Source organism: Parasteatoda tepidariorum, chromosome 9 (assembly GCF_043381705.1).
Source record: "Parasteatoda tepidariorum isolate YZ-2023 chromosome 9, CAS_Ptep_4.0, whole genome shotgun sequence".
Lineage (NCBI taxonomy): Eukaryota > Metazoa > Arthropoda > Arachnida > Araneae > Theridiidae > Parasteatoda > Parasteatoda tepidariorum.
This window is the reverse complement of record NC_092212.1, coordinates 56,417,612-56,437,521: the sequence shown is the minus strand read 5'-3', so window position 1 is coordinate 56,437,521 and position 19,910 is coordinate 56,417,612. Positions and strand designations below refer to the sequence as shown.

The 19,910-nt window shown below is 30.0% G+C and overlaps 1 protein-coding gene across 1 annotated transcript in view; it reads right to left on the bottom strand.

The window, feature by feature from the left end:
- Positions 1-13,337: 13,337 nt before the first annotated feature.
- LOC107444771 (glutamate receptor ionotropic, kainate 2-like) overlaps positions 13,338-19,910 on the bottom strand; it is a 106,944-nt gene continuing 100,371 nt past the window's right edge. Inside the window, exons 15-16 of the mRNA XM_071186014.1 lie at positions 18,453-18,724; positions 13,338-16,387 (exon numbers count right to left, since the gene is read on the bottom strand). Coding sequence (XP_071042115.1) covers positions 16,202-16,387; positions 18,453-18,724 — 458 coding nt within the window. The 3' untranslated portion in view covers positions 13,338-16,201. The remainder of the gene's footprint in view (positions 16,388-18,452; positions 18,725-19,910) is intronic.

Sequence of the window (19,910 nt, the reverse complement as noted above, 5' to 3'; positions counted from 1 at the left end):
ACGACAGGCATGAAGCTATGTAGAACATAAACTAATTATACATCGAAGTTGCCAGGCATACAAAACAAAAATATATCATGGTTACAATAAGATACTTAAGCAAATAATAAATAAAAGACGTAGTTATATAAATAAAAGACATTAAGTAAAAGACGTAGAGAAGAAAGAATATTATTTCAATAAATTCGATGCGTGATACGGCACTCTATTTAATTATTTTCTGGAAACGCTTTCACTTTTCAAGATTCTATGGCCAGAAGTTCGATTTGGTATGAAGAAAAGGGATTATTTTAACTTTTAAACTTCTTCTTGGGGGCTAAAAAGGTGGCGAATTCAAAAAATGAACAGTAGTAACAAAAAGAAAGATTTTTTGGAGGGGGTTGAGGGAATAAATTTTATAAGAGCATTAAAAATGACATTTTATTTGCAATTTGTAACTTTTTTACATCCTTTTTACTTTTGACTTTTTAATATCTCTCAAAAAAAACTATTTAAATTTTTTTTTTTTAAATTTAATTTCTTTTCTCTAATTTAAAGTAACAGACACCTCTCCCACCAAAATAATTCTCTCCTCTATTAGCACTTTTTACGTTTTGGAACGTTTCTCTTCTCTTACACCACAGGTGAAAAATAACATTTTTGTTATTCGTTTTTCTTCGATTCGAATCAAATTCTTGGCCCTAATGTTATGGAAGCGTGATAAACAATAGGCGCAGAGGCATTTCCCAGTAAATTGCAGACAATTGGCAGAAATTTTGGATTATCTAAAATTATTTAAAAAAAATATGCTTTAAGACTGATTTAAGATAAAATTCTGTGTTTTGAGCTTGCATAGTAAGTAGACAGACAGAAAAGTATATTAATGGTGTAACAAATGGTTATATCAAAAGTTATTTTGCATGGTTCATTGTTATATGATGTTAAATAAATTGTCACAATAAAAAATAAAATTGTATTCATAGTTTCTAAACTTAAGCCCGTGGTTGTGTTTCATTCAGTTTTGTTGTATTTTTTTTTAAAGTCGATATTTTTTTAAAAACAATTAATTTTATTAATAAAATATACTATTAATATTGCATAATTTTATTAATAATGTGTGTAAAAACATTTTCATTACGATCATCTATTCTTTATCTGCTACTTTTCATTTTCTATTTATCATCTATTATTTTTCATTTCATATTCATCCATTTTTTTTGTTACTTTTTGCATAAGTCAAGTGTGAGTTTATTTAAAGATCTCAAGGGAGATAAAAATATTTTTCGATAGCAATAAATTAATAATAATTTTTCAATGCAAAAAATCGAGAAAAAAATATGTGTTAAAAGAAGCACTTAAAATTAAAATTACTGTAATTTTTGAGCAAATTTGAACTTTGAAAAAAAAATCGCCTTAAATAAATAAATAAAAATAGCCCATTAACCCATCAGAGCCTGAATTTTTTATAAATGCCGTGACACCAAAAAAGTTCCTATTAAAAACTTGATTATTTTTGTGGGGGAGGTTTGGTCCTCCGTCCTTAGCCGCCAATATTCGTGTAGTGAAATTCATCTTAATTCATTATTGTTCGTATTGGCCGTTAACAAAAGTAAATGGATGAAACAAAATGAAAGTCTCCAGCAAATTAATATGAATCGTGAATATGAAAATCCAATTTATTAAGCAATATTTTTTGAAGATTATAGAGAATGGCCATCAATACAAATCATCATAATAATTACCAATTATCAAAAATAAATCCCTTGAAGGGATCAAGGAAATATAACTTCCACATCAAGAAGTTTTTTTTGTTTGTTTGCATTTCGTTACGATTGCATATATTTTTTTAAACCGTTAGGATGACTGGGACAGGAGCGCCCCAAAGGGGACTCCTAGTCACCACAAATTTTGAATTACAAGTGAATATAATTATTCCCAACGGACGTAGAAAGTATGGGTAGGCGATTTATCATAATATATCATAGCCAAAACAAAGCCAACTAGCATATCAACATGGGTTTAAAAGAACACCTTATCGATCACGAGTCGCCAACAAATTTATGAGAATTATTACGACCATGCAACCGAAACATTTAGCCGTTGGAAATTTAGACTAAAAAGTTATAAATAGATTTTTGTTTTCGATAAGAGGCGACAGTGAATTAATAAGTCTGCCTAGCAATTAAATAAAAAAAGTATCCGTTACATTGATCTAGAAGAGGAGAAATAAATATTTTATATTCGTGTTCGTTTTAAAAGATTAAGTTTTTGATTTATTTTAAATGTATAATTCTATTAATAAAGAAAGCTTAAGTAATGAAAGTTATTTTAAAAGGATAGAAAATAAATATGTAATGCCAATTGTGGCATCACAATTTTTTTAACTAAATAAATATATATTTTCTTCTGTTAGTTACTGTCTGATTTTTGAAAAGATTTACTTAATGCGAAAACCGTCAATTTTCAAATCAGAAAAATTCTCACGCTAAGTCAAAATCAGTTAAACATGTCACATTTCAGTCCTTTAGATGCATTTCAGTGATCAATAAATCAACCCACATGGTAAGCTTAACAGTTGATTATTCTCTACTTAATAACGGAATCATAAATATAATTTCATCATATTTCTGGTACAATTTTAAACACACTTTGTAATTGCACGTATGCACATCACAATACAACGCAGCGTTACAAAGTGTAAAATTAAGTTGAACACTCAAAATCACGGCTGTGGTACTTCCATTTCTTTAATATAGTGAGCTTAAGATGAAATTCTCTCTTTTCATTAAGATGAAGAATTTCAATTTCTATTAGAGAAATAGTTTGTAGTCACATACTGTTAAGGAAAATATAAAAATTTTAATGTAATAAATTAATCAGAAAAATTCTTTTTATTATAAAAAAATATTCTTTTTTGTAAGTGTCTCTTCATTAACCTATATGTCATCCTTTGCCATCTTACATACGCACATAAACCGACCGTTCTTGATCCTTAAAATAATAGTTACAATATTTTGCGCAATGTCTGAGAGAATATTGATTCTCTAACCTTTATCTTATATCCTGTTTCTCAACCCCTTCACCCACCATAAAAGCGAATGTCTTTTCCGATAACAAAGGATTCCCGCAGAAAGGGCCATGTTGCTTTGCTCAAAAGCAAATCTACTGTCTCATATCTATTGATTTCAGAATGCATGCCAGCTTTCTGCTCACTTTCTCCGTTTCTTTTATCTCAAAGAATCTAACAATTAATGGGTTTGGTAACATGTTAAATCTCTCAGATACTTTAAAGCAACTGTGGTATAAAAGGCTTTTTCTTTTAATTGTCATCATAAGAGTAACGGGTGAGAGAAAAATATCACTTTAAGAAGAAAAAAAATGTTAAAGAAAATAAACGGTTAAAGAAAAGTTATTTATTTATTTTTCCAAGTAAATAAACTTTCGATTTTGTTTTTAACGTGGCAGTTTAAGATAATTTCTGAAAAATATGTTAAGATACAATTAAATTGCTCAAGGATATCCCTAGTTAAGCAAAATATGTATTTCTTAAGAGTATATTTCTAGCATAATGGTTGTGGGGAAAAGAAAAATATCTTTTTAAAAACTTAAAGTGTTGTTAATAAGCAATAATGATATAATTTTCACCGTCTTTTTAAAAATAAAAGTTTTAAAGACAGTGAAAATTATATCATTATTGCTTATCAAAACGAAAATTATGTTGTGCATTTTTTTTTTTTGTAGAGTGAACAACAAACTTTGTCTAACCTTAAGATTTTTTTATTAAAGTAAATGATTATAATTATATATGCACTTTCATTGGTACATGACATGAAATAGACAAGGCGTGATAAGCTGAGCTTCCTTTCTTTTGTTTTCAAAGTTAACATTGGACTTAATCTGTAGATCTCCGACCAGTTCTACAATGTGTCCAACACAAATAAAGCTACCGCATTGATTCAGAGGATAGAGCGCTCACCTACCAGTGACGTGGCTCACCTGCCAATGACAATGAGAATTCCTTTAGAATCCCCTTGCCATCAGCTTATCCATGGGAGATTTTCGTGGTTTTCCTCTCCATGTTCCGTCAAAAAATTTCTTCATAGATTTTTATCTTTCTTCCTCATATACTGTTTCGTTTTATTTATCGTAAAAAAAAACAATTTGCGATACAATCAAATTAAACAATTATCAGCGAGCATTGAAAACAAACCGCGATCAATGGTGAATATAAAATAAGACATTTTAGATGGAACACGCAATTATGTGTGCTTTTGCAATAACATTAGAAAAATAGAAATTTCTTCTCCATTATACAGTAAGATGGAAGTTTATTAATGGTTTTGAAGGCTTTGGCTATAGTGTTAAACTTAATTTGACTTTTTCCCTAGTTTACAAGAAGGCTACCTAACACCAAAAAATTATTGAAACTCATTTATTGCCTGTTGAAGAAATGATTGATGATCAAAGTTGAATTTTTCAACAGAATGACACCCCTATCTACGTTGCAAAATCTTTTCGAGTATGGTTTTTGGGTAGTAAAATGCCTGTCATAAAGTTTCTGATCTCAATTTCTAAGAAAACGTGAGAGGATATCCTCATTAGGGTTGTATATATGACAGACAGCTGCAGTAGGTGGCAGATTTAAAGGATGCTATTATTTAAACCTCTGATAATATTTATGCTATTGTTCTGAGGAAATTGGTAAATAGTATGCAGCATCGTATATTTCAAGTCATATATAAATATGTTGAATATATTGGCTATTAATAGAATAGACTTCATTTTAGTGGGGCTCTTTTTTAATTCCTTCTCATTAATGTTTGAAATTTCTTTTTCTATCCATGAGAGGCAGAAAGTTAGCTATTCTTAGTGAACACGCGCTTTACTCATGTGCAATGAGAAAAAAAATGGATAGTAATGATTAACTTTTGATCATCACGTTCTAGGACTGAATCACGTTCTAGGATCGAATTTACTAATTGATTAGCGCAGACAATATTTTAAATTACGAAAAAAAACGAACAAACGTTCTTTCTCAGAATTGACATACCTTTTTTTCCAACTGGTTCAGATTTCTGACCTCCAAAATATAGAGGATAGCCAAAATGTGGGAAATATGGTCCCCATAGTTAGGTTAGAAGAGCGATCCAAAGATTTTACCCCTTTAATGTTAATTTTACCTTTTGCGTATTTTGACAAAATTTATGAACTTTTTAAGCAAATTGAAAGATTTTTGCACGCAATTATAAAATTCGCTTACTCATAGATGCAAAACAAGGAAAAAAAATTCCGGAAATATTTATTAATAAATTTTATTATAATAAATTCTACTTAATAAATATATTTTATTAAACAATTGCCGAAAAAATTTTGAACAGTAAGGTTTAAAATTTCTTACATCATATTAAAGTACTTAATTTTACATGGCAAAATACAAAATTTGAGTGAAATCGGTTGAATAGTTTCTGAGAAATCAAATTTCTTTTTAAAAAAAAGTATATTTGAAATTTGATTTCTCGGAAACTATTCGATAGATTTCTCTCAAGTATTGTATTTTGCCATATAAAATTAGATACAATACTTTAGAATGAAAAATGCCTTACAATTCAAAAATATTTCGGCTATTAAATAAAATAATAAATCATAAATATTTATTAAAATTTATTTCTTGCCTGGGATTATCTTTGGATAAATGAATTTTATAATTATGTGTAAAATTTTTCAATTTGCTTAAAAAAATTTCGAGCTAAGACGAAATACGCAAAAAGAAAAATTTACATTATCCAAAGTTATCAAACAACAACAAGGGATCCAAGGGTTACAAGGGATCCCAAAGTTTAAATCTATTAAGGTTAATTTGATATTTTTCCGTATTTTTCTATAGCTCGGGAATTATTTTTTTAAACGAATTGAAAGATTTTATACACAATTATAAAATTCGTTTACCCAAAGATAATTCCATGCAAAAAATATTTTTTTAAAAATATTTATTATTTATATTTCATTTAATAATAATCGAAAAATATTTTAATTGTAAGGTATAAAATTTTTTTACATAATTTTAAAGTACGTAATTTAAAATGGTAAAATACAAAATTCGAGCTAAATCGGTTAAAATGTTCCTGAGGAATCAAATTTTAGCGATATGACTTTTTTGAAATTCGATTTCTCTGGAACTATTTGACCGATTTCACTCATACTTTGTATTTTGCCCTGTAAAATTACATACTTTAAAATGATGTAAGAAATTGCACACCTTACAATTCAAATTTATTTCGTGTGACTTAAAACTTTTAAAATTTATTTCTTATTTGTTTTTACTTTAAATCTGGACAGAAAAAACTTCTCATTGCAATCGAAAAGGTAATATCTTTATTAGTTTATTTAATAAATAAGTGTGAAATCTCAATGTATTTCTACTTAATCTCGAATTTATTATCGATTTTTTCTTACTTTAAGTCTACTTATTCTTACTTAAAAGATGCATGAGATATACTGTTATAATTGTGATCTTTAAATTTTTGACCCAATAACTTAGTAAGGACGCGTAAAATTTGAACACTTTAAATTCTTTTCTTATTTGTAGCTTACTATGAAATATTATATAGTTTGAGATTAGTACATATGGTAATCTGGTGGGAAATGTTACACAAAGATAAAATGGTTTGAGATACTTCATTCAAATAATTAGCTTCAGATGAATAGCAAAATATGTAAAACGTAAAATAAACAATTAGGATGCAACATTTTCGATTAGTCTTCTATCTAAACTATAAGGACCACACTGTATAGTTTTTTTTATCTAATGCCCACCTGGAAAATGACCTTGGTCATACAGGCATACACTGTATAGGTTCGCGACAGAAAAAAAAATTGTTTGAGATAAGGTACATTTTTGAGTCTGATTTCAAAACTTAAAATATTGTCTACACGAATTAATTAGCACATATTAGATGAGACCAACACTTGCATCTTAATAAACGACATTACAATAACCAATTTAATGGATGGTGTTTTCTACTCTAGGGAGCGCTGCAGGCTCATTACCGCCCATATTTCTGAGTTACTGTATCCGGTGTATAATACCATTTGGCTCAAAATATTCACTGTGTATTCACAAATATTCAAAATGTTCTCTGCTTTGAATTATACTTTTCAAAATAAACTTAATCTAGCTACTCTGATTGCTAAAACTATATTACGTATGCGCGGTTGCACACGGTGCGCTGCTTACAACAAGAACAATAGTAAGTAACACGTCGAATCAGGACAGTCGGAAAAAAAAGAAAGAAAAAGAGAGAGAGAGAGTTCCTTTACACTCTAACAATCATGTCACCTTTCTTTTAACAATGTATCTATAAATAACTAAAGCAAATTTTTATTTTAAACTCACTAGAATTAATTAATAATACTAATATCTTATGAAATGCAGCAGATCTGCGCTCAGAAAGTAGCATTATTTCTTTTAATGAAAACAAATTTATCTGCTTGAAAATATTGCCTCTCACAATCAGCAGTAATAAGCAGCTTTGAGCTTTGTAACCGAAAAAGCTCGAATTTTGATTTTGTTTACATTTGTATTGAAAAGACCACTAATAAAGTGTCTCGTATTTTGAAAGAATATCAAAATCTGCAGGGCCCCTGAATAGCGTGGTTGGCAGGGCTCTGGTCTCACGTTGGTATAAACGGGAGTTCGAATCGAACGGGTAGAAGGCTCCCCGTGTAGTAAATGGTGACTGGTGCACGTTAAATCTGCTTAGTCACAAAGTCTCCCATAACAAATCAATTCTGGGGGTACTGAATTGGAGATTGATCGTTCTCTGGTTCAGGTCAAAATTACGATCTGTGGAGGAACGTATGGAACTATGAATATGTCCGTCGTATAAGCGAGTGTGACGTATGGGTAGTGAAGAAGTCTAATTCTTGGCTATAGATGGCGCCACTGGAAAACAAGAACAATCGCAGACCGTCTGCCTTAATTTCTGAAGAAAAACATCGAAATCTACATTTGAATAAATATCATTCAGGAATAACAAGGTCTTCAAATAGCAACAATAAAAATTGTTTTTATAAATGCCCTCTTAAATTTAAGTTATAAAATTTAAAGTGAGTACTTTGACAATTAATATTGTATTTTATTAATAAATATTTTTCTGTGAAATACCTAGGAAAAAATTACCTCTTGTGTAATTTTGCATTCTATCTAAAGAATAGGTATTTTGTTTTTAAAAAAAAGGCTACAACTGAAATCCAACTTTTTGTAAAACTATTGCAAGCAATTTTTATGAAGTTCTAAGTCAAAATATTGAAATGAATGTTTTGAAAATCTAATGTCCAGAATTTTCCGTAAGAATCAATCAACTTTTTTGAAAACAAATTTTGGGTAATCCATCGAAAAGTTTCTTCAGCTTGATTTCATTCTAATCTTATCTAATCCGAAAGTATTTCGAAGTATCGTTCAGGTATGAAATTGAAGGACGGGATGAAAAATTTAACCTTCGAGAAAGTTTTCTCGAAAGCAATCTTTCTTTAAACCTCAAAAATCATATATTTCACTTTAAAAAAGTATGTAAGCCACGTTTTAAGAATGAAAGGAATAAAAAGCTGAAGAAGATAAAGTTCGATTTTCTCAAATGGCTTTTTTATGTTCTACAATTGCGGTTTTTAAATAATATAAAAATAGAACAGAATTAATACATTATTTATATACACACTGTTAGAAAGTAGTCGAAAAAATGATCAAGTAGCTATTAATTTAATTGTTTTCTCATCATATTCCACCAAAACAGACAAGTAACTATTGAAAAATCGTATTCAAACTGTTAACTGTGAGAAAGATTCTTATTTTTTTTACTGTTTCCACCTTATATAGTTAAACAAATAGAATTTTAACCTCAATAATTAAATTGACAGCCAGTTAGTATTGAGCGTACGTTTATAGTACTCTGGATGCTAAGCCATGGGATAAAGGTTATGAATTCTGTGTATGTAAAAACGTTATTATATATTAAACAACGTAAATTTTAATTATCTAAGCTCAGATTCGTATGACTTCCGTTTGTACATTCATTTTATTATTTATATTTTATTATTTATATTTTATTTCATTTTTTTTATATGCGGCGCAAAATATGTTTCATGATAGTAAAAAAATTACGATATTCATGTCATTTTTTTGAACATACATTTTGATTCATTTTTAAAATTATAAAATTCGATTTCTTTTTACTTATTTGTGCGTTATGCACTCCCGGAAATAAAACTTTCACCTTTGATGATTCATCAATCCTTGAGCAGTATTTCGTTAATTTTGAGAATCATGTCGTTACGAAATTACGTGATTTGAGACGAAACGCGAACAAATATATGACGAAAGCAACACGAAACCCCATCGTAGTGCATTGTGGGAGATTGAACAAGGAAAATTAGACGGTCGAAAATCAAGTAACGAATTACGCCGACCGGTTGCATGGTGGGCAAGGAGTTGACCTTTTACTAGCAAGATCCGGAATTCGAATCCCGCTTCAAGCATAGGTGCAATTTATCTTTTTAATCAATCTGTCCTTGTTGCGTTGTGCTTCCTATATGGTGCCTAAGGTAAAGTAGTTATTAGAAAAGCTAGATTTTTAGTTAATTAATAAGAAGTAGTTAAAAAGTAATAGTTTTCAGTTTATTTAAAGTTAGATAGAACACAACGAGAATATTTTTTTAATAGAATGGCCAAATATTTTTTTTAATTTTGACGACATTCATTTACTTAAAGAAGTGACCATATTTATATCGCCACTTTGATGAAATTTTTGCTCGTAGCATATACCAGGAAACGGTTTCGTCAAAAACAAAGAAAGTTTCGCGATATTTAAGTATCCATTTTTTACCATGTGTGTCAAAAATAAAAAGTCTGTGGGGAGAGTAGATATCGACAATGTCAACCTTCATCTATGAAAGGGTACCCCAGCATAGAATCGAGTTAACATGTCTTATATACTAAGGTATTAGAATTGTCTTTTTGTATTAGTAGATAGCACTACAGTACTCCTCCACCAGAATTATATCTATGATAGAATTCTACTAGTTGATTCATTGCAGTTTTGAGAGAAGACCGGAGAGCTGTATTAAGATCACCATACTTGTGCTGATAATGAGATAGTGGCTGCTCCTGTGTTGCCATTAGCAATCGAGTGTATGCAGGCTGACGTTGTGTGTGATCCAGACGAGACTGAGTAGCAACAGTGCGAGGAGGTGAATAATGTCGCAGTCACAAGTAGCAAGTCAACTGTTAAATGTGGACCATCCATCGAAGTAGGCGTAACTGTCAAGATAGGAGTGTTCATACCGAAGTGGGCGTTTCTGTCAATGTAGGCATGTTCACATCACGTCCGGGTCACCAATGTGGGGAGAGTAGATATCGACAATGTCAACCTTCCTCTATGAAAAGGTACTCCAACATAGAATCGAGTTAACATGTGTTATATACTAAGGTATTAGAATTGTATTTTTGTAGTAGTAGATACACTACAAGTCTGTGTGTCGCAAAAGAAAAAGACAAACATTTCTTATCGAATTTATTTCAAACATAATATTTATATATACGAGTTGAAATATAATCACAGGTAAAATACTAATTATAGACAATCATATATCTATCAGAGCTACATATTTTCATCAAAGTTCCATGTATAAAAATAAGAAAACTCATGTATCCAGTATTCAGCTATGACTTTTGATGATCATTGAAAAATCATCACTGTCAGTTAATGGAATTCGATTGGACGCTCTCCGTTATTTTTTATCAGTTTGATACACTGAATCATCCAGTCCTTTAAATCTCAAGAAGAGTTAAATAGATTAATTGTATCGTAAAAACTTCTACTTTTCTAAAGATCCTAGATAATCTTAAACTATATTAATTGGATTGATTATATTATTTTTTTTTAAATTAAGATAATTTCAATTTAGATTACATTTGGATTTTCTAATTATTAAAAATTAATAAAGAATAAATTTTAAATAATTAAAATGGACACTTATGAACATATTTTACCACATCAATAAAGTACGGATCTAGATATAAAAGTATTTAAAAAATTCCGTAAAAAGCATGATGATATTTAAACTATTTATACATTAATCATACAATAAGTGTGATTTAATTTAATATTTTTATTAAATTTAATGCATTAACAAGTCGCAAATTATTTACAATAATTTGTACATTTTTATTAAATACGGTGAAATTAATTGGAAAATTACTAAAAGAATTTCCACCAACATTTTTGTCGCATGTAAAAGAATAAATGAAATTGCAAAATCTAACGATATACGATCTTGAAAGCACGATATGAGCCCTTGATACTTTTGTTTGTGACTATCGCGATAGTAACGAAGTTGTTAATTTTTTTAGGTGAAGGTTGTGCTTTCGTTTTACTGTATATTTGAACAAAAATTAGCTTGGTGATTAGTTTTAACTATTACCCCCCTAACTACTTCAAAAAATCAGAAAACCTATCATTGTCAGTTCTAACTTATTATATGCTTGACAGCAACAGCGCAAAATGCCTAAAAAAAAAACACGATCAAAATATTGCGATTTTTTTAAATATTCGCAATGACTAAACTAACAACTGCAATAACTAATACAGCAATTAAATTCAAGCAAATTAATTAATAAAGATAAACTAATTGAACGAAAAGCTACTTTCCAGTCATAGTTAATAAGTTCGAATAAAAATATTTAACATAAAATTAAAGTGTCTCGTANAAGAATTGTTTTTTTTTAAAAAAAAAACTCTTTTTATCAATAGACTAGTTTTAAAAAATAATAATAAGCTTGATTATTAATATACATGGATGATTTCTGTAGTCATCGCACTTATATAGAATTTTCAGAATCCTTTTAAGACTGATATCATTGGTATATTATACACTAGAATTCAAAAATTAACAAAGGAAGAAATGGAAGATGGAAGAACAGAGGAAATATGGTTGAACATAGAAAATATGGGAGCGTTTCCAAGAAACGTCTTTCAACTTTTTCCTGTTTCCTCCTTCAATCAATTAAGTTGTGATGTTTTTAGTCCCATCTTCCTCTATAGTGATTCCTTAGATTTCAAAAGTGATTTTATAGTGAGTTTTTAGAGTTTCCCCCTTCCTTTATTTCTTTTTTGAATTCTAATGTACACATCTTTTTGATTTTAATAGTATTTTTTACTACTCTTAAATATTGATTTACATATCCCAATGTGTGAAATTTTACATCTTTTTTGACAATGATTTTGAAGATAAGCATTGAGCATGGTACAAAGCTTATTTTAGTAATAGCAGAAATTCTAAATGAATCATGAAATTACCTTTTTCCTTAAGCCTCAAATATTATGAAATTTTAACGAGTTTCTTAAAAATAGTTTTTAAGAAATATTATCTCAACACATCTTGATTTGTTCAGTTAAAAAAAACACACCCTGGAAGTCCCAAAAATGGGTTAAAAGTACATGTTAATTTCCATATCATATACCAAGTATATTACACAAAATTGATTTGTGTGATGTAATTGGAGGAAGCATGACACAAAGTGTAATGTTGCACAAAACAGGGTGAAAAGGGAAATGCATCCTCATGTCCATTGCTCAGCTCAGCAACTAAAAAGGGGACATATTTTGAAATGACGGGGAATCAACTAAACTGTACTAGAGTAGTTCAATTACAGTAAAGCTAATTATAAAGCATCTTTACTGAAGCAAATTTTGATGAAAATTTCCTAATGATGTGAATTCTCTGACAATATATTTCCGGAGCAGCAAAATCTGTGATATTTTTTCTGAACAGCGAGCTTTGCGATAATGGACTCGGGCAAATTTTCTTTACTAGGGCGAACCCCAATCGACTTTCAAAAGATGTTACAAACTTTAATATATGACAACTTATCTGATCTTCATGACATCACTTGTTAGTTTGTTTGTAAATTTTGTCATAAATTTTAGAGGAAACTCTAAATTCTGCTGCTTGAAAAAATTACAGCATAATAAAAAGCATAAGCGTGTTAGCGATGTTATAGTCAAAAAGTTTAAAGTCATATTATTCGAATTTTGTTTCATTAGTAACTGAAACAATATATTTTTTCATTAGTAACATTAATGAGTTGGAACAAGCGAATAATAACCATTTTTTTAACTGGAATACTGGGATAAACATTTACTAGAAATACAACAGTAAAGAAAAATATTTAATTGTAAAAATTACATATATTATTCTGCAAATGAGAAAAAAAACATGGTAGTTAAGTCAAATTTACAACATATGAACTATTTTTTTTACATTCAAATTCAATAAATAAATCCAATTTTTTAATTAATTTTCTAAAGGAAAAAAATCTTTTTTTATATTGTCAAAAAATTAAAAATTTAATTATTTTTGATTAAATGTTCATATTACAATCTAAGCAATACCCAATGAAACGGAACTAAGTTTGTTTTATACGTTAATTAGTATATTAATTCTTTCGGAATATCTTTGCAATAGTATGTCAAACATTTTTTTTAATATTATATCTAGAATATATTAATTTTTAAATATTACTCTAACTTTATTTCTATATTTAAAGGTAGTTTTGAGTTACATTAGAATAAATTTCTTTAAAAAATATATTTATTAAGACTATTAATTTTATCTACTCTACTGTTTTTGCATAATTTTGGTAAACTTTAATCTTCCAGTATTAGCCAAGGATTATTTAGTTCTTCTCATTATCATGATATCTCGTTCATCTACTATTTGAAAGTCAACGTATTATGTAATTTTAAACTATTTATGCAGTCTTATTTAAATGTTAAGCTACTAACTAATCAGAAATATTGAAATTGTTTTTATTATCACTCTAAAATCATCAACGTCTTACATTATGACAAAATAAATGCCAAAACATCTTTTATACCAAGTATATATATGTGATATATATACATGTAAATGCATTTTGCAATGTTATTTTTAAATTTTTGCAGTTTAAATGTGTCTTAATGTTTTACTTGTTAGATTAATTAATCAAACAACCAATCTATTTTCTTTTATTAAACTAGAGTTATCCCAGCTCTATTTCACTGATTTTTTATGTCTATCACATAACAATTTTTTTATACTAGGTTTAGTTACACTTTTTTGCAAGCAAATTTAAGGCAATCAAATTTTTTAAACACCTATTTTTATTGATTTATTGTAAATTGGTGAATTGCTTATGGTTTATCATAAAAAATTATAGTTTCTTTTGAAATAATATAAAATGAACAAGTATTTGTCTAAAATCAAGTTTCGTATGTTTATACAGAATGTATTTCTGCCTTCTTATTGCATAATACCATGTACATAACTCTACGGAGTAAGGTAATAAAATATTTAAACAATTTATTTATAAATAATGAGTACATTTAAATAATAATATCAAGATTTGTGAATAACCAAGAATTTTTTTAGTAATAAAGGTTTCAAAGTATAATATAGAGACAAATAGAAAGAAATTATTGAATCCTATTCAAAAACGCTTAGTTAACATATCTTAAAATTCTAAACAAAGTTTGCTGTATTTATTCCATTTTCATAGTCTCTCGGAGCGTAACTATTGACCAATATCCAATATTGGATATTCTAAGCATATTCTTCCTTTTCAATTAAATAATATACACAGTGTAAAGAAAACGAATGGCCACAACTGACAGAGATTATAAAATATGTCAACTGTCACCGTACAATGGGGATCGGAATGCAAAAGGAAGACTGCACTGTGAAAAATAAACTCAAAGATTCTCTATTATTGAAAACTTCACAACAATTCCTCGTTTGAGATGTAACCATCATAATCCAATATTGGCTTTAAATTGGAGGTGGAGGGTACTGAACAAACGTAACCCGTTATAAAGTACTATGTAAATGTGTCATCTTTCGGAATATACCAAAAAAATGTTTCACTATGCGAAAGGTAATATAAACACGTTACGACATGCAGAGTGTGCTATGAAAATGTTTCCCCATTCGGAAGGTACTATGTAAACATGTTACCGTGTGAAGGATACTATGTAAACGTGTCATGCCATGCGTTACTGTGAAAATATTTCACCATTCGGAAAGTACTATGAAAACGTTTCACCTTGCAGGGAGTACTATGTGAATTTTCACAGATTATTTGTATGTCATTCACGTCTGAAACTATGACGTTAACTCATGTGGCATCCTTTGTTTATTCGATGTATATCGAGTAATCTAAGCCTTTTTTGACATCGCTGGAAAAGAAATATCTAGGCGTAACAGATCAGGGCCGCCAAAAGAAGGACCAAACATAGTCAATGCTTTTCTTTATGAAAGTAGCGTCTGGAAAAAATATTAAGGTCTTTAAGTTATGTTCTGTTGCTAACGTCACTCTAGAGTTACACTTATGGGTTAATGAAGACGGTTTAAGAATAAAATTTAATACCTTAAGGACCATGCTAGCTCGGGCAGAATTTCACGGTTCGTACAAGTGGTAAAAAAGTGGTATAAATTATTTCCTGAAGAAACCAGGAGCTTCTGAGAATTCGATTTCAATGTTGAGTTAAAATCTCATCCTCTGACTTCAGATCTAGATAAACTTATTAAGATAATAACTATAATTTACCTCCTAAGAAGCAATTTTTCATCTTAATATTGCTGCTACGTTTTATTTGTTACGATCTCTCAGTCTTACTTGCTCGGTAAGAATTTCCACGTTAACGTGGAAATGGTTCTTTATTGGGTCAATAATGATCTGAAACTACTTCTAACGCATCTGTACATCATAATTTATATCAGAAAACAGATGGTAAAAGCAATGACCCGGCCTACTCACCCCGCTCCACAATCGCATTATAGAAATGAAACATTAAACCGATCTTTGATTTAACTTCCCCACATTGTACGGTGATTGTTTCGTTTTCCGTTCACCTCTCACAATTATGGTCATTAGTTTTGTTATACCCTGCATTGGTTTGTATCCATTGTTATTTCAAAAGTTGTATGTTGTAAGTTATAATTAAAGAGTACTTAGTCACTGGAAGTATTAATACCATTTGTCGAAGCATCATCGTTAAGAACTCCGTTTTCAAAAGAGTCAGTGGATCCATCAAATAATAGTTTATACATCAGAGCCTGTCCCCCTGCCGTACCTATAGTACGTGGAGCCCTCGGGATCCTTTACTAAGGGCTGCACCAGGGGGGCCTCATGTCAGGAGGCAAATCCTTTAGAGGGACTGGAAGAAGAGAATCCGGGCATGGGCATGAAAGGTAGACCATTTTCTTGGTGCGGCGTTGAATTACCAGCGTTATCTTCATCACGCTTCATAGGTTTCGTAGAACCTCCGCAGAAAATTGCAAACTTGAATTCTCGGCAAAGTTGTGCACAAATTGACTCCTGAAATGCAAATATTTTAATCGATACTGATTTATTAAAATATGGAACTAGGAAACAGTCAAATGAAGACACTGATACCAAATGTTTGATAAAGGATGATTTGCATTTTCACTAGTTAGTAGAATTAATTACCTATTATTACCTCATATCTACGCTGATTCCACTGCAATTTGACGACGTGGAAAATATTAATGTATTAACTTTTATCCGAAACAATTTCAAAATATTTCCCCTGCTATATTTTTGATTCAGTCGAAATAAATGCAAGGGAAGACCCAAGTCACCGAATGAGAAGATTAGATTTAAAATCATAAAACAATACAATTTTAATTATTTTTTAATTATTTTGGTGTTTAGATGTAATAAGATATGATCGATATAAAGATAATTACGATAGGAATATATGAACCGTGTTGTGAAAAGTATGCTCTCCACTGATTTCACTTAATTTTTAGTGTCAATGAGAAGCTATTTTCCTTCTTGAGACCTGTGCAGTATCTTTTGATAACTCCAGAAAATATATAAAAATTGCCAATGAAAGGTATTGTTTACATAATTTTTTTTTTAATAACTGTAAAAGTTGGCGTAGGGTCATGAGGAGAGGCCAACACTAGGGAGTTATTATTTTAGTGACTTATAAGAAATGATTGTTTAATAGATAATTTTTATTGTGTTTATTTCTAATTACGAATGCAGAATTTACAAGTTTGGTTAATTTCAATCGCAGAAGTTCAAGTATACGGCTAAGTCTTTACAGTGGGTAACATTTTAAAAATTCCTTACCACTTTTCCACCAAAACATGATCGTAAAATTTAATTAATATTAAGTATTTAGCTAAATGTATTTCATTTTAATATTATGAGAAAATATTATGAGTAAATAATGACCCTGTATTATTTATTTATTAAAATGACCCTGTATCATTTTAATATGTTCGACTTCTCAGTTAATAATATGACACGAACGACTTAATTTTGAAAAATAAATGCAATGCTGAGAATGAAAAAATTAAGTTATAATAGCTCTTAATCTTTTTGAAAAAAGGATTTGTTCCCAAAACAAGAACACCGAAACCAAATAGTAAAACAAACGATATCTCGCTTTAATTTGTTGTAATAAATTTAAAATTTTTCTAAATGTACTTCTCAATATCTCATATCATCTCACCTTGTGAACCCAAGTAATATTTTTTTGATGGTTTTCCATTGTTGGACCAACATAATCTTGATGGTAACCATCAATAATTCCATCATAATCAATTATATTTTTTGACGGTAACCAACATAAGTAACTATCACCCCAATGTTGGAATTTGGACTGATTTATGATGGTTCAAGATAAGAATAGTAACTTGTTTTGATGGCTTGTTCATGTTAAACCAACAGAAATTTCAATATAGTTTCTCGGAAATCAAATGTTGGAACGATCATGAACAACCATCATCCCAATGTAGGAATTCTGATTAATTTATGATAGGCCAACATAAAAAAACTCAAATTGTTTTGGTGTGGTATATACCTGAGAACCAACAAGAATTTCCATTAAACCATCATGAAAAAGTACAGTTCGAAACATCATTGACCATCACGGATTATCATGGATTGTTAGTCCATGAGAATCAAACTTCCCTGGATGGTTAACCATCATAGTATAATTGATATAGATGGTTATAGTACAGTTGATATGATATAGTATAGTTGATATGATATAGATGGTTAACCATCATAGATGGTTAACCATCATTAACCATCATAAGTAGCATTTTCCACCATGGAATGATGGAAGTTTGCTGGCATATCAAAAACCATGAACGCATTATGGAAAATGTTGGATGATGGTGACCATCAAATGATGTTTAACCATCATGAATAGCACTGAAACCTAAAAAAAACCATCAAAATGATTTGATGGGACCATCGAGAATTTTGACTTGGGTAGTATAATTTTATATTTTAATTTTAATGTTGTACTAATTTCTAAAATACCACAAAAGAAACTGTAAAACACAGATCGTATGAAATTAGTTATTTGAAGCGAGTGAGAAAATTCAGACGTTTATCTTACCCTCTCTTCACTGACGACTTTTCTGGCTTTCCATATAAACTCGAACACAACTATGATGCATCCAACGGAGACTCCGCATATAAGAACCAAAAAGACGCCACCAACGTTCGCCAGCCCCAATTCTGAAGCTGAGCTCGAGCCAGTGGCGTCATCTTTAGCACACTTTTGAGTAAGCCTCTTCCTTTTCCACCAACGTTCTTTGAGGACATGCAGCTGACCTCCTTCCTGAAGTTTCAGGATAGCTGAAGACAAGTGAGTCCGATAAGGAGATCCTAATAAATATAAATTTTATTACTTTACTCGTTTAATCAGCATCAAGAAATTATTACTTAATTCATAGTTTTAATGTTGCTTTTAATTCGATCCAAAACAAAGTAATTTTTTTGAAAAAATAGTGCGTAAAGTCCCTCCGCGCGGAAGAAGTGAAACTTCGTAATGTGGACACTTGGATCAGTCTGCGTAGGGACCGAGGGTGTGCGGTATTGGTCCTCGTTAAACTGTGCTACCGTAAAGTGCTCGACTTCGCGCGCAGGTCGTCGGGCTACCGAAGCGGGGGTGCCATCCCTTCCGCAGAGGATCAAAATTGTGATGGCATGTCTTCGGATCATCCTCCGGGATGTTTCCCAGACCGTCGCCAATAGCCCATTGTGCAGCTCTAGTGCGACGTAAAGTAACAACAACAACAATGTGGAAATAAAAAACGAGCGATTAATACTCACTTGGGCCGGATCACGCTATTGGTCGAAAATTACATCACTGGGGGAAGGGAGATGGTGGCCATTGGCTAGTGTTTGCATGATTTTGGCGACAAATTTTGCATTCACACGTGCTTCGGATTTTATTTCCTCCTAGTAAATTTTTACGTAATATTATATGTCGTCGTTAGGGTGGGAGAGATAGGTAAATGTCCTCTTCATTATTTCAGACAATATTTTTGTTTTAATTGATAGAAATTCATGAAAGCTAAAAACATGATAAACAAAAATAATGAATGTTTTGCAAATATAAGATGGTATAGCAATATTACAAATAAGTTGTTTTTATTATTGCTTTTCCTTGAGAATTATCTTTTACAGTTATAAAGTAACGAAGTTGAAATAAATATAAGCTCAAATTTACTGATACATCGTTATTTAGTTGTGTTATGAATAATTTTAAAAACTTCATAATCAAACAACATGTAAATTTAGTTTAAAGTCAAATAACATAATTAAACAACATGTTAGTTAAGTAAATTCATTTCAAACTTCCAGTTTTTAAGTCAGCTTTATGATTCGTATAAATTTTTATTTCGTTTAAATATTTTTTCGCAATATTCGCAAATCACCTGATTTATAATTAATAATAACAAGAAACATTAATAAATAAAAACAAGAAAACATTATAGATAAAGCAAGAAACATTAATACCACGTGTAAACAGAGTGCGTTTGAAAACTAGATTTAAAATCTGTAGCCA